The sequence below is a fragment of the Otolemur garnettii genome, unplaced genomic scaffold, assembly GCF_000181295.1.
Source record: "Otolemur garnettii isolate 467f Iridium unplaced genomic scaffold, OtoGar3 scaffold00049, whole genome shotgun sequence".
In the NCBI taxonomy this organism is placed as follows: domain Eukaryota; kingdom Metazoa; phylum Chordata; class Mammalia; order Primates; family Galagidae; genus Otolemur; species Otolemur garnettii.
This window is the reverse complement of record NW_003852444.1, coordinates 8,392,031-8,409,504: the sequence shown is the minus strand read 5'-3', so window position 1 is coordinate 8,409,504 and position 17,474 is coordinate 8,392,031. Positions and strand designations below refer to the sequence as shown.

Below are 17,474 nucleotides of genomic sequence, written 5' to 3'. Positions count from 1 at the left end.
TCAGCCTCCCAAGTAGCTGGGACCACAGCCGCCTGCCACAACGCCTGGCCATTTTTTGGTTGCAGCCATCATTGTTGTTTGGCGGGCCCGGGCTAGGGATTCGAACCCGCCACCTTAGGTGTATGTGGCTGGCGCCTTAGCTGCTTGAGCCACAGGCGCCAAGCTGATTAGTCATTTTCTTGTGTTATCAAATATTGTTTACTACATCTAACTATATTTTTGCACCGATTAGCCACCGAAATGCACAACTCCTGACAAGTATTTTTCACCAATAACATCTACCTTTCTTTTTTAAATTTTATTTTATTTTCATTTTTTGGCTGCGGCTGGGTTTGAACCTGCCACCTCCAGCATATGGGGCCAGCGCCCTACTCCTTTGAGCCAGAGGCACTGTTCCCATCTACCTTTCCTATTAACAAAAAAAGGTTTTTAAGTGGAAGCCAATGAGATTTAAGGACTTTAATGCTTATGGCCCCAAATCTTGGGAGGGGAGGGTAGAGGGGGATGGGTGTGCTCCCACTTTATAAGCACGATATTAGTGTACATGACACACCTCCTGGGGGCCGGACACAAATATAAGAGGGACTCTACCTAACAAATGCAAACATTGCAACCTAATTCTTTGTAACTCAAATTACATTTACTTGGAATCTTCAACTTAAGCATTTTTCCTCCAAATGACTAATTCAGTCATTTATATTATGGAAACTTCAGTTTCATATAGCTGTGTATTTATACTTAGTAAAATATACATTTTATTTTTCTTCTTTGGAAGGGTTAAATCAGTCACACAGACATTGTCTAATTGAAAATAGATAAGTCTTTTTAAAAAACTTTACTTGTGGTATAAAATTTAAATTTTAATTAACAAAAATGTATGCATTTATATAAAGAAAGAAAATCAAAATTAAGAAAATCCATTTAAAACATTATGGCAGTACCACAATTTGGAAAAAAGACTGATATTAAAAGACTGATATAATTAAAAGGTAGCTCCATATATAAGACAGTAGTAATTAATGGCTCCTTGCTTAAATTTTATATAGCCTGAAAAATTATTCTGACCCATTGGTTTGTACTCCAAATAGCTATACGGTAGAATCTCTATAAGATGACCTCCCAAGGGACTGTAATAAACTGGTCAGCACATGGAGGTGGCCAACGTAAGGAACGAAGGCTATTGTACCAATAGGTACATGTGGTGCATATCTGTTCTATGAAAATTACATCAAATTAAGAAGGTGGTCAACATAAGGAGGTGATCAACTATGGAGGTTTTACTATATTTGTAAACATGCCCATGATGGGGAGAGAAGGAAGAGGAGAGGGGAGGAAAGAAAGAAAGGAGGTGACAGGATGGGGGAAAGAGGCAGGGAAGGTGAAAAATTTAACACCTAGAGTTTGAAGGTAAGTTACCTGTAGAAATCTGATGAGTAGGAAGACGAATGCAAATTTTCTTAAGATTGGTTTTCTGTTGGTATTACACTTGAATGACAAATTGAAAAAGCATACTGTTTTCATAACCTTATTCTGTCAGAACTGCTTGTTTCACTGTTTTCTGGTATTATCAGAAAGAAATCCAAAGCTAAGTTGATTTTATCCTCTTAAAATTAATATTATTCTGTCCAGTTTACAGATTAAAAAAATTTTTTTGGATACAATTAAGCTAGTATGTGTTTTGTTACTCTTGTTCCTCATTTGTGCTTATTAATTTTGCATATTAGTGTGTGGACCCTCACAACCCTGGGTCTTTTTCAGTTCTGAAAATTTAGACTTCTATTTATCAGTTTATTTAAACTTCTATGTTCCTTTCTTTTTCTGTTTCAATCTTAATGCTTTATCTACTGTCATTATACCTTCAATTTTTTTCATCTTCGAGATACGTATATCATTCCTAGTTAAAATATTTCAACACAAAATGATAGGAAAGGAATAGGAATACTCTGAAAATCAGAGTTCAAATAGTGTCCTTCCACCTACTAGGTGTAGGAGGAACTTAGGCAAGTTACCTAATTTCCATTTCCCTAACTATAAAATGGGAATAGGTCTACCGGGGTAGTTGTCAAGACTGAATAATATATGTGTTTGATTGTTAATTTATTATATAGATTGTACCTGGAATAGAGTAAGTACTCAAAGAGAAGGCATTTTGCTTCTATTATCTTTCATTTTAATTTGTGGTTCTACATTGCTGATTTTCTTCTATATTGCAACCAAATATGACTTTACTTAACATACTGGATAGCTGCTAAGTTTTACTCATATTTCATGTATTAAATAAGGAAAATAATGTATTCAGAACCCATACAACTATCTTATGTGCTATTTTTCTTATGCACCCCCCTTTCACTGAACCTAACCAAGAAAACTCATCCTCAGTGGCTGGCACTATAGGTGCTTGAATGATATTTGCTGAATGAATTATGAATGAACTGCTGAAAACTGCTAACTAGCCCTCTCTTTCACTTGTGGTGCTGGAAATTAAGCCAGGTCACGGGACGGGCACTATGGCTATGGAGAGAATTCTGGAACATTTTTGGTAAAGAATGACCAGTGACAGTTAAAAAGATTTTGTGGAATTTCCTTTCAGCTTTTAAGGATCTAAAGTAGTTCCTGTTTGTACATTTACAATTAATGATTCCTCAGTTTTAGAATAATTCTATGCCTCTTGTTTAAGGTTCAAATTTACTACAGAGATTCTATGCCTTTTCTTTTAAGGAATTTCATTCAACTCTCTTTCTCTTTTACATATCCAAGCGTGGCTTTCCATCCTTGCTTTTCCAGTTCAACATCTTTCCAGTATTAATGTATCTGTTTTAGAAATACTGATCCCAGTAAGCTTTGCATTTTATCATATATTTTAATATTTTTAGATCTCAAAAACTTGAGAAGAAAGAAATGAAATTTAGTTTATTAGACAAACTAGCTTTTCTAACTTCAGTGTTATGCCGGGGTGAGCAACCTGTGGCTCATGGGTCAAATTCAGCGGCTACCTCTGTTTTGGTAAATCACGTTTTATTGGAACTCATATATACTCATTTGTTTACATATCATCTGTGGCTGCTTTTGCACAACAGCAGAGATAAATAGCTATGATACAGCCTGTGTGACTGCCAACATCTAAAAAATTTACTAGACAGACTTTGACAAAAAACGTTTGCCAATCTCCACTATAAATCCTTAGTCTCTGTAAGTCTCCTGATAGGAAAGATCTACATAGGTAACACGGCAAGTAGTAAATACTTACTGTGAAGTTACAATGTATTAAGCATTGTTTCCTGAATTTTATATTGCTTTCAAAACTTGAACAAAACACGAATTGCGTACCATTATAATCCCCATTTACTGATGAGAAAGCTGAGGTGCTTTGGCAGGATCCTGGCTCACCACAGCTTCAAACTCATGAGCTCAACTGATCCTCCTGCCTCAGCCTCAGGAGCTATAAGCAATGTGCTATATTATTGAGAACACAAAGACAAATATGTGGGACTACAAGTGTGAGCCACTGAGCCCAGTGAGGTTTGATCAAATTAAATAACCTGGTCAAGGTTAGTAAATGGTAAGACTGGGACTCAAACCCAGGCCCACTGAAATTCAAAGTGAACGTGTGATCACTCTCTAAAGAGAACTTCAAAATCCTAAACAACACAGAATGTTTCCTAAAGACTTAGTCTGCAGCTGGAAAGCTTTCAACTTACAGGTTTGAGGGTTCACATGCTCTTACATTTTTATAACTAACATAGCATTAAGTACACATCTTAATGTGTTTACTAATACTGGTGAAAAAGCACCAGTGATTCTTATTTTTTCACAAAGCAACAGCACAAATACTATCTACTTCTGTAAAACTGTATATTTTTAAAATACTTAATTGAAATTCTACAAGTAGAAGTTGGTGTTATATTAATACAACTTGTTGCTACAATAGTGTGGACAACTGGACAGAGTTCACTGAGCTTAAAACAACAAGTTGGAAAACTTAGAGCTTATTTTGAAGAGAGGAAACAAAAGAACACCGTTTACACTAAGAACATCTGCTACAAAGAAGTATACAGTAAACAAACTTTGAAGACAAAATAAAGGAAGGGCTAGTTTCTGCAAATACCAGTTCCACACAAATTTAACTAAACATGTATGTCAGATAAGAAGCAATGTGCTAATTATTGAGAACACAAAGATAATTTCTGTTTTCAACAAACCTACGCTTAGCACAAGAAGGGTAAAAAATAATATGGAGTTCTTAATTTTTAAGCAAGAGAAACCAATTCAGGCTGACTAATAGAAATGCTAACACATTAAACAGATATTACAAGTAGTCCAGAATTGCTGGGAGGACTGAAGAACCAAGCTCAGCAAATGGGCAGAAACAAGAAGGCTTAAAAGAAAGACAAATGCTCCTTGACTTACAATGGGGTTATACTGTAATGAACTTCCTAAGCTGAAAACATCTTTAATACACCCAACCGTCCATCATACCTGCAACATAGTACACTGCAAAAGACAAGTAGTTTACTCTCATCATCTAGAGCTGACTGGGACCCGGGGCTCCCTGTGCAGAGAATATCATACTGCCCAGAACTAGCCCAGCAAAAGAATTCAAAGTATCATTTCTGCTGCATGAGTACTGCTTTCACATCATCATAGAGTTGAAGATTTTTAAACTGAACTAGAGTAAGTAGGGGGACTTCTGTAAATCAAAATCTGTCACAAGAACCACCTGGGCATACAAGAGATACCACAACTGGTACATCACAACTTTTGCTATTTTTGGAAACTGGATGTTTCATTGCTACCACTACATCCTTTACCATGTCTGAGTCTCTGCTTCAGCTCCAGACAGAAGCAACCAATTAAATCCAATTAATCATATTTGGATTACGAGCTCATTTCCCATGTGTGCAAGGGAAAGCAATTTATTTGTCCCTTATGGCTTTTGTTGTGCCAGGCACCCAGACTTGCATTTCACCCAAGATTCATACTGAATAGCAGGGAACTCCTCAGGCACAACAAAGGGCTTCAATGCTACAAGCTCCCACAAAAAAACAAATGCCTCCCTATAAATACTGAATCCTAAGTCAAGATCTACAGAAATATATTTTCTGGGAGGAAGGGAGCCTATGAGTTCTCAGGTTTGAAAGGTACTATTCAATTATCTAATTGGTAATCACTGATCTCTGTGGATAAACTTAAAGACATATCCCTGATCACATGGTTAAAATTGAAAGAAATATCCCACAGACCAAGATCTGAGGTTGTAAGCCACTGTTTCAAGTTCAGTACTTGTTAGTCAAGTCAGAAGCCCAGAAGCCCTCATGTTTAAGAGACTCGATAATAGAGTATAAACATAACAAGAAAACTGTAGATTGGATATTTCCCAGAGGGATAATCCACACAAGCATTCAGGGAATGCTATGCAGAACAAAACAGACATGGACACACTTTACAAAATAAACAGAAACTGGCCCAGCATTGGTCACATGCACCAGGGCTGGTGAGTTTGAACCAAGCCTGGGCCTGTTAAACAATGACAACAACAACAACAACAACAACAAAAAAAACAGTTGGATATCGTGGAGGGTGCCTGTAGTCCCAGCTACTTGGGAAGCTGCGGCAAGAGAATTGCTTAAGCCCAAGAGTTTGAGGTTACTGCGAGCTGTGATGTTACAGCACTCTACAGAAGGTGACATAATGAGACTCTGTCACAAAAAAAAAGAAAACAAAAAAGTAGAAATTTACCAAGCATACAAAGTGGGGTAAAAAAAAGAATATTCCATCGGAGAAAACAGCTAGCATAAGGCATTTCATTAGGAAACATAACAGCTTAGTGAAAAAAGTACTGGTTCAGGTTCAGCACAACTGAATTTGACTAATAATCCCAATTAGCTGTATGATTGTAGTCAAGTCCTTTAACAATTAATTTTCTTCATCTACAAAAAAAGGGAATTGGACTAGATGATCTTAAAGTAAGTTCACTTCTAAGCAAAATTATAATTATTAGTAGTACTAACAGTAACACTGGCACTCACTAGCTGGCAGGCACAATGTTACAGTTTATACATGTATATATTAAGTAGGTATTATTACCATTCCATTTTTACCAACTGAAGAAACAAGTTGTGAGTGGTTAACTAACTTACCCAAAGTGATTGATTTAGTATGAGGACCAGAACTGGAAGATTTAATTCCAAAGTATCTACATGTTTAGCCTCCATACTATGGTTCCACCAATAACACAATTCCAAATTCCCAAAGGACAGTGCTGTAATAAGCATCTATCTATGGGTTAAGGGCTTATTATCCAGAATCTTTTTTTTAATCTAAATTTTTCAGTATTTTTCAGATATTGAGTTTAGACCTAAGTATCAAAATGTTCACTTTGTCATATATACCATAGAACTTCCATAGTTGATCACCTTGTTAATTTGACCTAATTTTCATAGACCAGACATGCACTACATGTATGTTTCAGTACAGTGGGCCTAGCTCCTTATGTTGCCCAGTTTGTTACAGTCCCTTGGGTCAACTTACAGAAAATTTACATCACACATGTCTCTGACTTTTTATACGAGGGAAAAGTAGCAAAATTTAAACTTTTCTCCAAGCTCAAGATTACACTTATGCATGTACGTATTAATTCTCATCCAGGGCTCTGTAACTTTAAGGTAAATATGACTCTTTGCCCTTCAATTTCTTGGGTCAGTTTCTTATATTTTGGTTCTTTCCCTCATGTTTTCAGTAATCACAGCTCCTCTCTACCCTTGTGTTTTCTGTGGAATGAAAACAAAATTCAAGTTTCCAGGCTTATCAGAATCATTTACATTTAGACAGTAAAAACAGAGTTGCAAAAAAACTGCTTTCAGCCATATTTCTTATTACAAGGTGGCCTTTGATGCAATACCATAAAGTAACTATTGGTTACCAATTCCACTGTGATTTGCCTAAAAACAATTTCTCCTATAAGCACTTATGACATATTCTCAAACTGCACTACATCTTCCTATCCTAAGATACTTTATAAAGAATAAAAAGCTAAAGTATTATGATCTTCAGATCCCATGACTACAGCATCCCCCCCAATGTTAATGCTTATTAAGTGATAGGGTTAAATGTGAGATAGGCTCAAATCGTCCTATTTTTGCTGAGATTGAAGAAAAAAGAAAAAAAACTTTAAATAAACCATCTGCAAAAATTCTAAAGAAAACGTAAGAGGGAAAGTGGCTCGAACCTACATTAAACCATATTGTGAAGATGCAAATCATTAAACTAGTTTAGCACAGACAGAAAAAGGATAAGAAATCTAATTATCAGTAAAAAGTATTATGTAATAAATGATATGGTAACTTAAAAAAGTGCTATGAGAGCAAATTTAATTATAACTTTATAGAGGAGACCTAGCAAATAAACCTTTGATAAACAGTACACAAAATCCAAGTAACAAAAGGGAAAAAAAGTGATATATTTAACCAAATAAAAAGTAAAGACCATTGCAGAACAAAATAAATGAAGTCAAGAGCTAAACAAGAACAATATTTGCAAAACATATGACCAAAACCTAATTTCCTTAATTTACAAAGAATTCATACAAATCATTAAGAAGCAGACCAACTACCTAATAGAAAAATAAACAAAAGATACAAACAGAAATTTGGGAAAAGAATACAGTGCCTAATAAAGTTCTGATAAGATATTCCAGCTTCTCAGTAAATAAATGCAATCAAAGCAACATATCATTTTTCACCTACCCAAATGGCAAAAACTGAAGTGCCGTAACGTCCAGTGCTGTCAACAATGTGAGGGAATAATCCAGCTCACGCACTAAGTCAAAGAAACTCATCTGGAGGGTAATGCAGACTTATTCTCAGAAGTTGTCAAGGTATACATACAAACACCACTGCTATAATGTTTAAATATGAAAATAAGATGTAAATGCTTAGCATAGAGGATTATTAATAAATCTCCATAAAATGGAATACTGTGCACCAGTTAAAAAAAGAAGAAAATGAATAAATTTCAATGTGAAAAGCAAAGCGCAAAAAGTTTTCTTTTTTAAGTAAGGAAAGAAATTTACAATGTTTTTCTTATATGCACTTATTAATAAGAAGTAATTCTGTTTAGCAATTGGGAAGGGGAAGCCTTTACCTTTTAATTCTGTTGGATTTTTAAAACTGCATTTGAATTAATTTCAATTTATGTTACCTTTTATAAAGTTAATGGGAGCTATCTAAGTGGAATTTAGGGCCATTTTTTGTCTTCTTTATACTTTTTAATCTTAAGAATATCTAATAAATTTTACGCCTATTGACATAAGAATGAACACTATGTTCCAATGTAAAAAAAGATCTTCCTTTATTTTACATTTAAAGAAGACTAAAAAGATATTTAGAAAGAAAAATATCTATTTTTGTATCTACTGAGGCATTTATGTCCTATAGAAGCAGATACTTGCTTTCTGAATGGCTATTGAACCCTGCTGTAGCAAAATGGCAACACATAATGACACATTTTTATGGTAAGAAAGAAATTGATAATTAAAAAAAGAAAAGGGAAGCTATCTAAAACCAGTAAGTACAAGACAGATTGAATCAAAGTCTCTTTCAAATTGGCTAATTTATTAGGAAGGTGAAAAGTGATCTCAGTAAGTCTTACAATTTCTAAAGATTAGAGTTGATACCTTTCTCAGGTTCAAGAGATTCTATCCTCTCACGTGGTGCGCAATTGTTGCTTTTCAAACCTATTAGAGTGTCAAAGGCAGATGTAATTAGAATGGGGGTTGGAGAGGGAAAGGAAACCACAGAGAAAGGGAAGTTAAGAGTACAAGCTTCTATTTCACAGGGAGTGAAACAGAAGTGCATGTAAACAAGAGAGCACCTACATCAGACCTTATGGGAGAGTATAAGGCGCTGCTTATCAATACAACTCACGGGCACTCACCTATAAAAGAGAGCTGGACCCTCAAAATCCACCACAAAGCTCACCTCTCAGTATGCTCAACGGATAATTATCATTCTGCTATAATTATTTTAAACAGTTATATATTGAATAATCGAGCACCCCTGAGTTATCTGGCATTAATGAGTAATGAAGGCCAAGAATATGTGGAAGTAGTTAAATAGCAAGAAGCTTTGAAGCTACTTCAGAATCCAAGGAACTAGTGTCAGATCTCAGCTTCACTGCTCAAGAACTTTGTGATCTTGGATAAGTTATTTTATTTTATTTTTTTTGAGACAGAGCCTCATGCTGTGCCCCTGGGTAGAGTTCTGTGGCATGACAGCTCACAGCAACCTCCAACTCCTGGGCTCAAGCGAGTCTCCTGCTGCCACCTCCTAAGTAGCTGGGACCACAGGCGCCTGCCACAATGTCTGGCTATTTTTTTTTTTTTGGTTGCAGCCATCATTGCTGTTTGGTGGGCCCGGGCTGGATTCAAACCCACCACCTTAGGTGTATGTGGCTGGCGCCTTAGCCACTTGAGCCACAGGTGCCGAGCCAGATAAGTTATTTTAATTTTTGCCACTAAAATCTCCAAAATGTGAATAACATCATTAACAATGCTTGAGGCTTTGTGTTTATTAATAAAATAACACCTGTATAACACAACACAATGCTCAAATAGTTTTATGAAAATACTCTTTTCTAAAAGTGTTATTTAATTTAAACCATTCTTAATAGAAATCTCAATTATTTAGTTATTTTAATTTCTTCCTAATGAAAAGAGACACAATTTAACTTTTTCTGGAAAATATAAGATCACAATTAGTAATAAAAGTTGTAAGGTAAGATTACTATGTGACCACAAACTTTACAAAAAAGTTTCCACAAGCTAGCTATCAGTTTCTTTTATGGATACACCCAAGAATTTAAATTACAGAGCTGTTTGGTGCTATGCTAATTGTTTCCAAATTGTTACAAACTGCAAATGGCTATTATTATATAACTAATAAAGTATGTTGAAATTATAGTTCAGTTAAGAATAAAAAGAATTAATTACTAGGAACATATGCCCATGAAATTTCGTGGCTCTCACTATACTGTAGATACAAAGATAAAAGATACTGTGTCTACCTTCCTAAAGCTCAGACCCTAATGAATACAGACATGAATACAAAATTATAGCAATGTGATAAGTGAAACATTAAAAGAAGCAGTCAAAATGTTCTTCTGGAAGAGGCTGATATCTACTCTAAGAAGATAAAGAAGAGTTCAGCAGGTCAGGGGTTAGGGATTGAGGTGAGCAGAAGTGGTCAGTAAGGCCAGAAGAGCACATGTAAAGAAATAGCATGGCAGGGTCTAAAACAGAGGACCTGCAGGAGGCAAGTTTAGAAAGGCAAGGATGGATGAGATCATAATGGCCTAGTATGCCATACGAAGGAGGAGTTTGCCCTTTTCAAATACATAGTGAGAATCAAAAAGGTATTTTAAGGGCAGCGCAGGAGGTTGGCTGAAAAAGATAACATGCTATGTGCACATTACGGAGATCCCTCCCCCACCTAAACTGTGTTAAATGACCAGGAGGTGGGGGGAGGGGATTAGAGTCAAGGAAAATATAGTCTAGACTGGTAAGAAGCAGCAACTTATCTACAGTAGTGGTGATAAGAATGGAGAGTAAAGAATAGATGAGGGAGACTAAGAAGGTAGTCTTTATAACCCTCAGAGATCTAGGAAAATTACCCAGTTTCTGGTTTGGGTGAATGGCTGGATCACAATGCCAATGCCATCAGTTAAAATGGAGACAGTAAGAACAGTAACAGTCTACACTTCAATCATGCCACCCTGAATGATCTTGAAGTTAAACAAGTTTGGGCCTGGCTAGTACTTGGATTGGGGTGGTAGGGGAAATAACAGAAGTTTTTGAGAGGAAAACAGCTCAATTTGCAATCTGCCTGAGCAGGGCTATCCATTAAGCAGTCTGTAGAAGTGTAGGTAAGGCTAGCGTTAACTACAATGGGAGAACTTAACCTAAAGGCAGAAATGGAAGACAAGGCAAAAATAATGTCACCCAGAGGAAGTCTATAGATAGAAAATGGGGCTACAAATATCTGCTATATATAGCTGTGTACTTTCGGCTTTCATTTGCCTTCTTCCAGTTGGACAACTGCATTTTGTTAAAGTGAGATGCTACTTGTAATTTGCACACTACTTTAAAGGTCTAAAAGTTTTCTTCACATGTGTCTGCTAAATGAGGAGGTTTAAGTTTCTTGGCCATTGTGTCCAACTTCTTTACTACATTCTAGAGAACTGAAAGATGCCTAATAAAAATGGATGAATTAACTAAATGTGGTCCTTAGGTCAGTAAGAACCCAAAATACAGCATTCAAAGACTTTTAAAATTGCTTGAGATACTGTTTTAACATTATAGATGAACATTAATGTAGCAATCTAAGTATTTCTTTATATACTGCCTTTTCCACTTAGAAACATACAATTTTCAGTGGTTTGGGGACTCCGAATTGACTCCAGCAGAGTTTAAGAACTCACCTAAAACCAACAATTTATGGCTATCTACACACTTCAAATTTCAACAGAGAATTCAAAAGCAGGTAGGCAAGTATAATTATGAATTTTTAAAAATGGGGGAAATACTAAAATGCTTCTCCTATAGGTACACTCTTACGTTAACAATATGAGAAATCTACATGGGAATACTGAGAAAAGTATTTTTAAAAAGATTCTCACTCCTGAGAATGAAAACTAGTCCACATGTTTCTTTAGTACTTTCTTTGTATATAGCTACTTGGATAGGTAGGTATATACACATTGCATAAACTCAGGCAATAATGAGTGTTCATAAATTGGTGGATAACAAGTGAGTCAATGAATAAGCAGGACACATGCTGAGTGGAAGAAACTATGTAATAACCTCAGAGCCTGAATAGGTACAATAAGGGAGCTCAGTCAGTAAAAACTAGAGTGTTAGTTTTCTTTTTACTCTTTTGTTTTTGCAGTTTTTGGCCGGGGCTGAGTTTGAACCCGCCACCTCCAGCATATGGGGCTGGTGCCCTTCTCCTTTGAGCCACAGGCGCCGTTATTTACTATTTCTTAGTAACAAAGTAAAAGACAGTTTAAGAAACACACCTCACTCAATAAAAACTAAGAGAGGAAAAAGCTCAGTGGTCTGAGTATGTAACATTACATTACAGTAAATTTTTTTTGGATAGACCACTTCTCAATATTTCCCTTTGCCTTTTTTTGAACGTCCACCCTGCCTCTGTGCACACTTTATGTTTACAAAGAATAGACAGAATGGGAGCAACAAGGGGGGGAAAGAAATCAAACTGAACATAATTACCTAATTTTAGAACTATGTGAAAATTAATCAGTCCAATTTTATTGACTCATATTTCTACATACATATTTTTGTGTAATTGAGAATTCTTTGTGCACAAGTTATCTTGCCTGGGTGTGGACCTTGGGACTGTCCTACTAGAAATCTTGGTAATTATGTGCTTTCACAATCAGATCTTAGATTTAGAGAGACTGCACGGAGCAATTAAAAGGTTTCAGTGTGAACTCAGTTTAGTTCTTGCTTCACCACTTATTCATTCTCTAACTTTATCTTAAGTAGCCTGCGTCTCAGTAATCTGTAAAATGGGCTAATATTAAACACTACCTCACAAGACTCACAAGGATGATATAAAATATCAGGAAAACACTATATAAGTTGTGTTACATTTGTAGCTATAAATTTAGTTAGTATTTATCAACTTTTTGTATTCCAAATATATCAAATAACCTAGGTTCCACCTCAGCTGGAACACACTGGAACACAAAAAGCCCACTCACCTCTGGAGTACTACAGTCACTCCTAAGTATAACAACTAATTTCTTACTTTTAATAATACATTGAAACAGTCAGTAAAAGTCAGGGTTTCAGTTTGCTACCAGCTAAGAAAGCAGTGAACAGAAGATAGCCTGTCCTAAAAATCCACTGCAAAAAAACAACTAAGCAGATAAGCTGCATCCAACAAGTCTAAATTATAATGCCATCACATAGAGTAAAAACCATCAGCAGCTTGTCTTGCACAATCTTTCAGTTTTAAGAAACTCTTCTCCTTACTTGCTTCCTTACACAGAACTCAGAAACAAAAACACAGCAGCATACCAGTGATCATATCCTTTGAAAAATTAAAATCTAGACCAGGAATGTTTTAGAATGTGAGCAAGATACTCTGTGTGGTTATGTCATAAAATTAAATTTTGTTTTAGAAGACATCTTTTTAGATTATCACCATATTAAAATCATATGTAAGTTATTTCGTAATTACAAAAAGCACAGTTTCAGGAGCCAAAGGCAGACGAGCCTAGAATGTTGTTTTTCACTTTGCCACAAAGTGTATTCAGTTTTAGTCTGGATGCTTGGATTTGAGTTTGGCTTTCTTCATTATGACTTTACCCCCAAATACACCGTGACTAAACTGCATTACTATTTATTACACATGTAAGCATCTCAGATGGAATCAAAGAGAAGGATGGAGTAACAAAAGTTAACATGCCTGTTTAAAAACTAGTCAGACATCTTAAGCACTCCCAGATGCCAGTTGACAACCTTACCACTTAACACAAATATGTATTTGTTGTGGTACAGGAGAGGAAAAAGGCCACACCCAAAGCTAAGTGAAGTGATACCAAGTTTCAGACTTTTAACTATTGCTATTTTTGGTACTCTTGCATGGTCAATGAATTCTTTAAATTCATACCAGTCCCAAAGTTAAAAGAAACGTTCCTCTGATCCTAATTTACTTAGGTAACTTCATTCGTTACCTACCTTCCTCTAGGGAAGCCCAAGATGGAGAATTACCTCACTCGAAGAAAGATTTCAGTAACTTGTATAGAAGAGGGCCAAAAAATGATTAGCGCTCAGAAGAGACTCGCAAAGAACCAGACACGACTCCTCCCCTCCCCCAAGGGGTTAGGAAGGCAAGAGGTGCTGACTGCATCAACACAGCAGTTACCTGACCCAGAACGCTATCAAGCTACCTGGACCCTTCTTTCGGTCCAGATCTCCCTTTTCCCCTTAATACCACTTCCATTCAAGCTATCTCTCCTCTCGCCCACCCCGCCCCCGCCAGTCCAGCTCCCATCAGCTTTCTCAGCCTCATCTCCATCCCACCTCCGGGCTCTCGCCTACTCCACTCTTCCCCGCTTACCTTGGCCACATAGTCTTTCACCTCATCCAAGTCTCCGTTTTTTAGGGCCCACATGAACTCCTTGTCGCACATCACTACTGCGGGGCAGGCCGGTTGGCCGGGCAAAAGACGAGGAGGCGGTGGGAGCAGCAAGCGGATACCGCCGGGCGAGAAGGACACAGGGCCGGAGAGAAGAAGAGAAGGCGGGTTAGGCTGCCAGGCGGGCGAGGCAGTTGGCCGCAGCAACCGTTCGGGCGGGAGAAAGAAAGTTCTTTTGCGGCTACTGGGCCCAGCAGAGAAGGTTCCGCCTGGCCGAGAAGCCGGACCGTTTGCACTTCCGGTTCACTCCCCGCTAGGACCCTCCCCCAACTTCCTCTTCCTCTTCCCCTCCGCGGTACGTCCCTCTTTGGACCCCGCCCTTACGGTCCAAGGCTGGAGCGCCACAGGTGCGCAGGCGCAGTGCCTAGGCTGGGGATGAAGGGGAGGAGCCGGCGTGAGTGGGCGGGGCTGAGAGACGGAGGGCGGGAGTCCAGCAGAGGACCCTTAGAGCAAAGGGCGAGTGCGGGCAGAGAGGGTGTAATTCTGGTGGGATTAGATTGTCTCTGCACCACTGTAAATGGGAAAAACTTTTTTTTTTTTTTTTTTTTGTAAAACAGAATCTTGGAGGGCATCTTACCACCTTCTAAAAATGCCCAGTAGGAGAGTTTGATTTGAATTCCTTCCCTTTTTCTCTTTCTTCTTTCCATCCTTCATCCTCCCTCCACTCTCTCTCTCTCCATCTCTCTGCTGTCCTATCCAGTGTTGCTGGGTTCCTACTACGTGCTAGACTGCTAGACACAGAGAAGATAGTAAAAACCGATGGAAAAGTAATTTCAGCCCTCAAGAAAACCTTCAACATTGAAAACAACCACATAAATTTAGTGTGTTAATACTGCATATAATGTTCTGTTGAGGGAAAAAAAATTAACTCATCTCCCTGACCAGCAAATGACGTCGAGGACTAGGAATTCAGTTTGATGCCACAAAGCAGAACAAACCAAACTATCTGGTATAAATTGAGTTTTTAAAAAGTTTTGTTTGTTTTTAATGGTTTGAAGCTTCAGGGCCATTCTAGTGAAGCCAGTTGTATTCTTCCCAGGGTTTGGCTGTAATGCCTTAGGGGACAGCTACCAGGTAAATTAAATTGTACCTCACAACCCTGATGATCCAGACATGCACACACGAATACACAGAGATCCAATAAAACTCTTATTTAGAACTATTATAAAGCCTATACTTTATGATCCACTAAACAAACCAAGGTACTTTGGAACCTGTGACCTTGGAGCCACATGTGGCTTTCTGGATCCTTGAGTGCAACCTTTTAACTGAATACAATTTTTTTTTTTTTTTTAAAGACAGAGTCTCACTTAATCACCCTTCGTAGAGTGCCATGATGTCACAGCTCACAGCAACTTCCAGCACTTGGGCTTAGGCGATTATCTTACCTCAGCCTCCCAATGAATACAGATTTTAACAAACCCTTTTAATAAAGTTTGGATTCAGTTGAGGGCTCTTGAAGCCACGAGTTCCCCACCGCTGTTGGGGGCTATAAACAGAGACTCTGATGCCAGATTGCTTAATTTTCAATACAGGACCCCTCATTAATTTTATGTCATCTTGGGCAAATTACTCAACCCCTTTCTGCTTCAGTTTTCTACATGTGTAAAATGGGGATAACAGTATTTAATAAATATATATTTTTGGTCATTTAGAAATAATAAATAGGTTTTAAATCAAAAGAAAACTTCTACATGTTAACAGCTACCTAGATTGTTATTTGTTACATTTGCTTCCTGATAATCAGAAATACAAATATCTATGTAGTCAACAAGGGCATATTTCTAGGAACAAATATCAAGGAGGAATTTATTAAGCAAATCCTGGTATCTCCATCTCTTCTCCAACCCAGTCTCCTGCCTGTGTGATCTAATAACATCATGCTGAGAGCTCTTGATTTGCCTTTAACCCAGACTTTTCCTGTGGGATCCATTCTTATATTTAATTTCTTGCTCATTTCAATGTCTCAAACTTAACATGTCTAAAATGGGATCTGGTCTCCTATAGATTCTAAACCTAGGTATCCCCTATACTCCTTCCTGGTCTCTGTAAATCACAGCACTAACTACCCTGTCACTAAAACAAAAAGCATGGGAGTCATTCCAAACTTTTCTCTCTTATTCAGTCTGTCAGTAAGTCTTTCAAAATATATCTTAAATTTGTTTACTTCTTACTATGCTTACTACTGAGCCCTTCTACCTCCTAGATGGGTTCCCATTTTGACTTTTATTCACTTCTAGGTAATTCTCTACTGAGAGTTACTTTTTAAAAATGTATATCCAACATGTACTTCTTGTTCTAAGAGCTTTCAATGACTTCCTGATTATTTGTTATGGCCTTCAGGGCCGACTGCGATCTGAGCCTTGATTGTCTCTCCTCTGTCATGACACTCCCTCCCACCCAAATTGCTTCTTTGATTTCAAAATATCTTATCTTCTGTAAGCTTCGGGAAAGCAAAACTCTTCATACTATAGGGCCTTTATACTGGTTGTTTACTATCTGAAATATTCTTTTAATGCTCGTTCATTCCTTCTGACCTTTGGGGTCTCAGTGTACATATTACTTCTTCATGGAGGCCTCTCAGGCCACCCGCACTAAAAAGGTCCCTCAATAATTTCTATTATACAGTATAATCCTCCCCTTCATAGCACTTATCACAAATATTTTAATTATCCTTTAAATGTATCTGTCTCTTTTGGTATATATTTATGCTGTTATTTAAACAAGTAATTCTTTTTGTCTGCCATTCTGGGCACAGGAGAGAATTGCTTTCCTGGCTTCCTTGTAGTTTAGTAATGTCATGTAACTAATTTTGGCCTATTATGAACAGAAGTAATATGAGTCACTTCCAGGCTTGCCAATGCAAGACCCTTCAGAACTCTTTTTTTCCTTCTGCGATAGCAACCAGCAACATTCAAGATAGTGTCTATGTGACTAGATTGGGTCCCTGAGTGACTATAATGACCAAGGTTCCTCACCATCCCATAAAGGATATGTAGTATGAATAAGAATTAAAGTTGCGTTGTTGTAAGCCACTGAGATTTTTCCTTTTTACTACTGGAGAAACACTGAACCAATCTTGACTAATTACAGAGATTTATTGCCAGAATGGGGGTGTTACTAGAACAAAAACTTTAAATAAATAGCATTGGCTCAGGGCCCAAGTAGTACACAACAAAGGAAGTGATGTGAGAAGCCATAGGGACGGTGATTCACACTCATAGGAGTGAAACATTTGGCTAAACTCCCATGGTA

The 17,474-nt window shown here is 37.4% G+C and overlaps 1 protein-coding gene across 1 annotated transcript in view; it reads right to left on the bottom strand.

The window, feature by feature from the left end:
• The window catches only part of MTPN (myotrophin), a 51,373-nt gene extending 36,843 nt beyond the window's left edge, over positions 1–14,530 (bottom strand). Inside the window, exon 1 of the mRNA XM_003791594.2 lies at positions 14,142–14,530. Coding sequence (XP_003791642.1) covers positions 14,142–14,213 — 72 coding nt within the window. The 5' untranslated portion in view covers positions 14,214–14,530. The remainder of the gene's footprint in view (positions 1–14,141) is intronic.
• Positions 14,531–17,474: the final 2,944 nt, after the last annotated feature.